Source organism: Chrysochloris asiatica, unplaced genomic scaffold, assembly GCF_000296735.1.
Source record: "Chrysochloris asiatica unplaced genomic scaffold, ChrAsi1.0 scaffold00391, whole genome shotgun sequence".
NCBI classification, from domain to species: domain Eukaryota; kingdom Metazoa; phylum Chordata; class Mammalia; order Afrosoricida; family Chrysochloridae; genus Chrysochloris; species Chrysochloris asiatica.
In genome coordinates this window covers 258,068-267,154 of record NW_006408909.1, presented here as the reverse complement: position 1 = coordinate 267,154, position 9,087 = coordinate 258,068, and the positions used below count along the sequence as shown (strand labels likewise).

Sequence of the window (9,087 nt, the reverse complement as noted above, 5' to 3'; positions counted from 1 at the left end):
CATACTCCGACCCATGGTGACCCTGTATAGGGTTTCTGAGATGCAGCTGGGGAGCTTGAACCACCGACCCTGAGGCTCAAGCCAACTTTGCAGTCCAGTACATTAACCCACCTAAATATACCACTGCATGAATATTTTCGAAAGGTCAGCACAAGTCTGGTCCCTATGAATTGGAGGTTAAAGCTATCCCAGCTGTTTGCCTTTTCCAGCATTCTATACTATTCCATAATTCTAGTTATTATTCACCACTCCTGCTTTCCCTCAAGTCCCAGGGTTCTGCAACATGCTTCAGCCTCTCATAAAACTCAAAATCGTCAAAAGAAATGGCTCACGCAATTTTGGAGGCTGACAAGTCCCAAATTTGTAATTCAGAGATCGGTCTAGAGGAATCTTCTCACCCATGTAGTCTGAGGAACCCCAGTGGGCAGGTCAGACAACAGGATGTTGATGCACAAGGCTGTGGGAGCTGGTGAATCAGGGCAGGTGATGGGCTGAAAGTACCACAAACTGGAGGTCAGATGTAATGAGCCAGATGCAAAATCCAGGGCAAGAGGGTGAATATGTCTAAAGCAGTCCTATAAATTAGAGTCTGTCCATGCCTCCATGGGAAACTAAGGGTGGTGACTTGAATCAAACCCTCTAGTAAGATGGGGGCATCCTTAACCCTTAGTTCTACTGTAATCTTTGCTTCTTGTTGTTAAGTGCCTTCGAATCAGTTCAGACTCATAGTGGCCCTGTCCTGTATAGGGTTCCAAGGAGCAGCTGGTGAGTTTGAACCACTGACCTTGTGGTTCAAACAGGTGTTGCAGTCTAGAACTTTATCCTACAGCACCACACCAGGACTCTTAAATCTTTTCCAAAACAAGTCCGTAATCCCATGGGCATAGAGACAAAGATTTATAATAAATCATTAAATGGAGAAACTTGGCTAGAAGGGCCGTAATAAATAATCGGCTGCCTGCAACTGCTTGGTAATCTCTTATTTTCTTTCTGATGTTTGTTTAGTTTTTCCCAACTTGAGTGACTCTTCAGTATCAGGTAGTGAGAAAACATGTCCTGTAACATAAGTTCATGCTGTTAACCCACAGAAGACTTACAGGTCACAGTGTGTGGCAGACAGAAGACTCAAGTTGGATCTCCTTTTGTCAGACTTATTCTGTCCTGGTCTGGTACGACAGCCTGCCAAAGCAGCCTCGCTAAGATATTCACATGACGAGGAAGTGTGCCTTTTAGTAGTGGGCTTTATAATTGAAGCAGTTTTCACCCCCCACATTTGAATTTTCCAGTGAACTTTGAGGCACTGATCATTGCGATGTCGGTGGTGGGAGGCTCCATCATTCTTGGTCTAGCGATCTGCTGCTGCTGCTGCTGCTGCTACAGAAAGAAGAAGAGCCGCAAGCCAGACAAGAGTGAGGAGAAAGCCATACGGGAGCGCGAGGAGCGCAGGATCCGGCAGGAGGAAAGGTGAATTGTCAGGGGTTCTAACTGGGAAGATAAAGTTTAGAAGTCTCAAGGTTTCTCCAGTTAAAAAGTAAGGCATGTGCTCTGGGCCCATGGGGTTTTGTAGGTCACAGTATGAAAGTGAGGTACTGCATGGTGGCCATTAGCATCGTCGTCACAGGTTGCTGCTTCCTTGTCTGTTTCCTCCAGTTGAAATAAGAATCCCAGCTGGCAGTACCTGACCTATGCAACCTTCATGTGTACCATTTATTGAGTGTGCATCACGATTGTCAAGATTGGGTCCTCAGAGAACTATCTGCAGAAACTGCCTGTTGTCCCATTGCCTGTCTGGTGTGCCTTGTAGCCAAGCTCATTTTGACTTGGTCCCCTTCTGGGCAGTAAGAGGAAACCCCCAGCAAAGATAAACCTGCAATTTACTTGCTCAAGGAAGATGGGAGAGTGTATCTTTTGAGGTTATGTCTGTCATATGTTGTCATTTGATGCTAAAGGCTATTTCTTTGTATTTTTTAGGAGAGCAGAGATGAAGTCAAGACACGATGAGATCAGGAAAAAATATGGTAAGAGTAGACTAAGGCTGCTTTTCCATTGATCATGGCTTGCTGTCCTGTCATCTGGGTAATGTAGAGGACACCTGACTTGGGTGGGCCTGATAGTTCCCTTTTAGGGGTTCCTTCATCAGAGCCGTAAGAAGGCATTGCTGAGAAAAGCAGGCACCTTTATTCAGGGTGGTGGTAAAATGAACTCATTCCACTGACAGAATAAACCTTAGAATTTTTTAAATGTCGACCCAGCTTCATGAAGCTTCCTTCCTTTGATACTTGTGTGCTCATAATAGCATTGAGGCTTTCAGAATAGTCCATCTGCCTTGTCATCTTGTTTGTCCTTATACGGGGTGTGACTCAAACGTTCTGTCTTTGCTGACACAGTCCTGCATCCTGTGTTTGCCCTTCATGCCCATCTGTAATTACTGTAGGCCATACTATTTACCAAGAAGGAACCGACACTGGGTGTGTGTTCTGTTCAGTTTGATTGTTTGGAGAGATTGGGGTGATAACTGAAGGAGTCAAAATACAAGCACTTTATCTCATTGGAACAGTTCAGAGTATAGTTAATTGCTTTGCTATTGGGTGTTGTCCAGTTAGTTCTAACCCATAGCGACCCTGCATATGTTTTCTAAGAGCTGCTGGTGGATTTGCACTGGCAACTTTGTAGTTGCTAGTCCAGTGCTTATCCTACAATGCCATTGCTTGCATCCTCTAAATTATGTAACTATTTAAATATGGATGACATTGTGAAGAATGGGAATTTCTGAACTCTTAATTGTGTTCATGTAAAACCGGTACATGAATTAACAGACATTTGTTAAAATAGAACAAGGGGATACTGCATGGTTTAGAATCAGAAATTATATGTTGTATCCTTTCACCTTATTTAATATGAATGCTGAACAAATAATCTAAGAAGCAAGATTGTATGAAGAAGAATATGGCATCAGGATTAGATGAAGACTCAGTAGCAACCTGGATATGCAGCTGCTTGCCAAAAGTGAAGATGAAGCACTTACTGATGAAGGTCAAAGACTACAGTCTTCAGTATGGATTATTTCTGAACATAAAATGAAAATCCTCACAGCTGGGCCCTTAAAGACATCATACTATTGACCTAACAATTCCATTTGTAGTTTATATACTCAAAAGACTTTGAAAACTTTGATTCACAGAGACTTGTATACCAGTGTTCACTGCTGCACTAGTCACAGTAAGCAAATGGTGGAAACAACCTAAATGCCCACCAACAGATGAATGGATAAACACTGGGTGGCACATACATGCAGTAAATACTGCTCAGCCAGTGGGAAAAATGAAGTCTTGATACATGCTACAGTGTGGATGGAGCTGGAAGACATGCAGAGTGAAGAAAGGACAAATATTACATACCACTTATTTAAAAAAGACAAGCAAAAAACGAGTATAGAAAGAGTAAAGTTTATTAGGGGTGGGGGAAGGGTGTTAACAGTGATAGAAAAGTTGCATTAAGAGTAGGGTTGCACAGCTGATTATTGTAATTGTTGTCACTATGTTGTACACTTGTAAAAAGTTGATTTGGCAAACGTATGATAAATATTGCAACAGAAAGTTGCTGCTCAGGTTGTTCATGTATAACCAAAAACTTCATGGGCTTTGGTTCTTTGATTTGGAAGTTTAGAGTTGTGGTTTCATGGGATATTCTAGTTAATTGACCTAAGAATGTGTTGAGTACTGATGTTCTACCTCCTAGTTCATGGCATAGTGCCTAATGTCTTAAAAGCTTTCAAGTGGCCACTCAAAGCATAACAGTTGGTCTCTATTTGCCTAGTCCAATAGAAGAAAGTCAGAATTAGGAGGATATGAAATGTGTGACTAGTTGCCTCTTTTGCCATGAGACCAGTGTTTCCCTATTACCGTTACTGAGGCTTTTAATCAAAGATTCCATGTTGTTGTTAAGTGCCGTCGAGTCAGTTCTGACCCGTAGTGGCCCTTTATAGGGTTTCCGAGAAACGGCTGGTGAGCTTGAACTGCTGATCTTGCAATCCAAATGACTTTGCAGTCTGGCGCATTAAAGTACAGCGCCACACCAGGACTCTGTAGAAGAATCAAAAGGTGGGAAATGCAGAACAGAATTTCAAATTCTTTTGGCCTCTAGACTTTATGGAGCCATGGAGGATGGATGAACTCCTAAAGTTATTTTCCTGGCATGGCCTTTAAGCCTTAAACTAATAATAATCCCTTGAAATCTTGTTAAAACTAACTACTAGTTCATCTTAGTTAATGAAAAATATCTGCCTTGAGTTTTACGCTGTTTTAAGAACTACATGGGACCAAATTGAGAACAACTTAAAAGATTACATAGAAACCTTATGGGGAGTGGGTTTATGTGAACGAGGCAGGAATGCTCAGAAAAGGAGGGTGAGAATGATTATACAACTTGAAGAATGCAGTCATTGCCACTAAATTGTACATATGGAAACTGTTGATTGGTGTATGTTTTGCTGTGTTTGTTCTCAACAACAGCAGCAAAATAAATCAAATTTAAAGGAACAAAGCATAAATGGAGAAAAAATTGTTGTCAAGGATTTCATTCTGCTTGGGTCAACAAGCATCAACCATAGAAACAATAGTCAAGAAATAAAACAACATAATGAATTGGGCAAATCTGCAAAAGACTTCTTTAAAGTGTTCACAAGCAAAGAAATCATTTAGATCAGTACGATGCACCTGACCAAGCTTTGGTCGTCTTATCAGTCTCTTCATAAGCATGTTAAAGCTGGGCAATGAAAAACGGAAGACTGGAGAAGAATTGATATATTTGAACTGTGTTGATGATGAAGAATACTGAGTCCTAGTGTGGTGCTGTAAGATAAGCACTGAACTGCAAGTTCAATCCCACCAGCTATTCCTGGAAACCCTATACAGGGTTGCTGAGTCAGAACCATCTTACTGGCACTTACCAACATCAGAAGAATGAACGAGTCAGTCTTAGAAAAAATAGTCAGAATGCTCCTTAGAAGCAAAGATGAAGAGACTTTGGTTCACTTATTTTGGGCTTGTCATCTAGCAAGACCAACCACTAGAAAAGGACATGTTTGGTAAAGTAGGGAATCAGCTATGAAGTGGATTGCCAAAATAACCACAGCAATGGACTCAAACATATCAAAGATCTTGGAGACCAGGCAGGATCTGACATTCCTTGTTCTATTGTGCATAAGGTTACCAAGAGTCAGAGCCACCTCAGCGGCAACCAAGTTTAAGTTTTAAGTTAGACCCATCTGCGTGAAGGATTTCACTGTTTTTCCTTTTCACATAGTTGAAAGTGTTAATATTGCTTTCATATTAGCTGGTCTATGAACATCATTAGAGTTGGCTCTGTGTGATTGGAAATGGAAGAAACTGACTCTCTTGACCTGTGGGCATCAAGGTGCCTGCTGACCCCTGGCCTCGTGCCCATGGCCTCAGGTAATGTGGTGCAGCTGCCTCAGGGGCCCCTCTGGTTGTGAGCCCTCTTTAGCCTGCCTGCAATCCTAAGTACTCTCACATGGTCCACTGGGCAGGCAGCTATAGCTGACCAAGATAATGTCAAAATCCCTTGTGATAAATATACTTTTTGGGGAAGTCCTTCATTTGTATAAGGAAATATGTCAGCTGATTTCAGCACCCTGTCTGTGAGGGACATTGTTAAGTTACTGTGATTTATTTTGTAGTCATCTGGGGAAATTGGTTACGCAATGCCCTGAGGTTCCAGTAAGCAAGTCAGCCACAGCTTCCAGTAAAAAGTAGTTGCTGCAGGTGCTAGTCCCTAGGAATAATACTAAGTACCAGGGGTTCACTTTCCCTTTGAGCCACTGCCCTGGCACTGGCCCTTCAAGTCACAACTGCATGTGCCATATGGGCCATCTGTAAGCCATCTGCAAGCCCACAGAGGCTGGTTCCAGGTGTGCGGCTGGGCCTCTGCCATTGCTCTCCTCGCCCACCTTTACAGTGCAGTATCCAGCTGTGGACAGAGCCAGTTTCTCATGAACTCTGCCACTCAGGCTCCACTACTTGTCAGCTGCAGGGCAGTGGGATTCTCTCTCCATGACCTTTCTGGCCATGGTCTTCAATTCCTACAAAATAATTGGCTGGAGCTATGCAGATGAGGTTGTACAACTCTTGCAGGGATTGGACAGCAACTATGCAAATAATGTGTCTGTGGTCTTTCTAGGGGTTGATTAGTTCGTAGTCTTCCTAGGGGTGGGGGAAAGGCAAACCTTGAGATTGATAAGCAGCTTGCTGTATAAGCAGCTTACCCAACAGCTTTGGGGAAAAAGTAACAGGGAGAGAGGAGGAGGAGCAGAGCGCCAGTAAAGCCTGGCAGAAGTATGCCTGAGTGAAGGGTCCGCTGCTGGGAGGGAGCTCTTGTAGTCTGAAGCTGTCCACATTGAAGGCACTGTATGTATCGTGCCTCCCAAGTTGACCCAGACCCTGAATTGTAACCTCTCACTTCCCCTATACATCAGTTAGTTAGCTCTAAGTACAGTTTGTGGTTTCTGTGTTACCATTTGCAGTGAATCACCAACCCAAGTACTGAAACAAGAATATAGAAGGGAGGGGAATAGTTGCTGTTAAAAATAATGGAGTGGTATAGCAGTTTGGGACATCTTTAACCTCTACCTCCTAGGAACCAGCTTTGTGCTGATTCTTATTTTTTGAAAATTATTTACCAGCTATTCCTCTTGACACTTCTTTTGTTGACACCAATTTCGGAGTGTGTTTGTGTTGGGTCGTGACAAGGCTGACTGTTGGTGCTTGCCTATACAACCCTGCCTGCACGCAAATGGGTTTCTGTGAAATTGAAAAGACTCAAAACTGAGCTGTTCTTTGAGTGTTTTTTTCAAATATGGTTTACAAAGTCCTCCTTACTACCAAGCCTGGCAGCAGTTTGCTCCACTAACTCCCAGTGTTAGCAGGGCCCATCCTGGCCTGTGCGTGTGCTCAGGTGCACTGAGGGCTTTATTCCTATCATTTTGGTGTCATTTTGGGCTGTTACTCACACTGATGAAATTAACTTTTCATGCCAGTTTATGATAAAGCCGTTGAATGAGATAGATGGACTTTGGAAAGCTGGGAGTTCCCCTAGCGGAGGAGTGTCACAGACACTAACTTAGTTTCATTAACACCTAAAGTCTCAGCATGTGGTGCCCTGATGAAACCTTATTTTTGGTCTTAGAGAGGTTTGGCATCCTCATCACAAAGTCCCTTACCTTCATTTCCCCTGGCAGCTAGAATTAGAGTTAGGAGCCATTTCTTCACAAGACCTTGGTAAAAACTGCTTGTATTTGGTATTTGCTCACGTCCTACAGAAGTGGCTGTAGCTTGTGAGTCTCACTGTCCTGTGTGTATCTCCCTGCCTCCTCCCTCGGCTCATTGCCTCCACCCATGTCGTTCATTAGTGGGTTAGGGACAGAAATAAATGAGGCCCCATTGGAGGAGGTTGAGTACAGCCTCCCATGGCAGTTAGCTGGGCAACCACCCTCATGTAGGTGTCAGTGCCCTAAACAGTCTGGGCTATTTGATTGAAAGTTTCAATGCCTGCATACAAAGGCCCTAACATGGGAGAGCATGTGACAGAGGGTGAGACAATCACCTTTCACTACAGGCTACTTAGGGCAATGGTCAGTACAACACAGATGTGTGTGTGTCTTCAGTGCTAAGAGAAAATGCCTACTTTTTGGGTAACAACCATAGATTTATTTATTTCTATGGTTGAATACATACTTTATTCCTATTATATATATAACGGACTCCTGGTGTAGTGCTATAGGATCAGCACTAGACTGTGAACCACAAGGTGTCAGCAGTTCAAACCCACCAGCTGCTCCCCGGAAACCCTATACGGGGTCACTATGAGTCAGAACTGACTCGACAACAACATATGTATAATACTTGAAAGTTAAATTGTTGTCTTCATTTTTTGTAGCCTTAATTATGAAAGTTAATCACCAATTATAAAGGTGCTTAAAATAGGTTTGTTTGTTTACTGATGGGAGGGGCATGGGGCTGATGGTTACGGTAGTGACCAACCTCTGTGGAATGAAAGACTGGCTTTAAATTTAATTTCATCTTGAGAGAATCAGTAAGTAAATCTTTTTTAGGATCTATTTTAATTCTTGTTTCCAGTGAATTTTATGTAGGTAAACTTGGCTTTCTTGGTCAAAAAAATACAAACTGCATTATTGTTGTTATTAAGTGCCATCAAGTCGGTTCTGACCCATAGCGACCCCGTATAGGGTTTCCGAGGAGCAGCTGGTGAGCTTGAACCACCGATCTTGCAGTTCAAACAGCTTTGCAGTCTGGCGCATTAACCCACAGCACCATACCAGGACTCCTAATTGCAGTATTAAGCCTGCATGAAATAAAGGTTTTTTCCTATAGCCTCTGGAACTGTATTTACATTACTTTCTTGAATTTTGTTTCCCATTGAGTTTATAATGCAAGTTCATTTGGTTTTCAGGTTTGTTTAAAGAAGAAAACCCATATGCCAGGTTTGAAAACAACTAAAGACACTCCCCAGCTCTCAAGCCATCCTGGAGCTTCTTGGTGAGGTGAGGCCGTGCTTCTGAGTCTCTCCAGCAGAACTCACTGCCTGATACTACCCCTGACCCTGATGCGGTGAGCCGCACCCCAAAAGGACAATCTTGGCCCGTCCCTGCAGACTGAGCACCTGCTCCCTCTCCTGATTGATTCATCTAGCCACCTGAGATACTAGCAAGTCGTTTTTTCTGAGGAGGAAATGTGCACATCTTAACTCTTTTCCAAAATTCCTAAGCAGATTTCAACGAGCAACCCTGTATCACCGACAGCGTGTTCATCCTTTTAGTTGCAGCACAGAATTCTGACACCTCGGCCTGCTAACAAGCAAGGATGGAAGGCATTTTGTACTTTAGCCATAATGGGGAATCGCACAACCCCCTGGGATTTCTCTCACCACCAAGTCACCTGCTCACACTGCACGCGCGTGTTCATTGCAATCCATTGTCGTTACAGCACAGGCCCAACACACACTTGGTCAGAACGCTCTCCCCAACACTGTGCTGAAGATCAAGCACTAAGG

The 9,087-nt window shown here is 43.2% G+C and overlaps 1 protein-coding gene across 1 annotated transcript in view; it reads left to right on the top strand.

Annotated features, from left to right (window-relative positions):
• The window catches only part of PTTG1IP (pituitary tumor-transforming 1 interacting protein), a 34,338-nt gene extending 25,804 nt beyond the window's left edge, over nucleotides 1–8,534 (top strand). The window contains exons 4-6 of the mRNA XM_006876555.1: nucleotides 1,287–1,464; nucleotides 1,972–2,018; nucleotides 8,488–8,534. Of these exons, the coding sequence (XP_006876617.1) occupies nucleotides 1,287–1,464; nucleotides 1,972–2,018; nucleotides 8,488–8,534 (272 nt within the window). The remainder of the gene's footprint in view (nucleotides 1–1,286; nucleotides 1,465–1,971; nucleotides 2,019–8,487) is intronic.
• The last annotated feature ends 553 nt before the right edge of the window (nucleotides 8,535–9,087 follow it).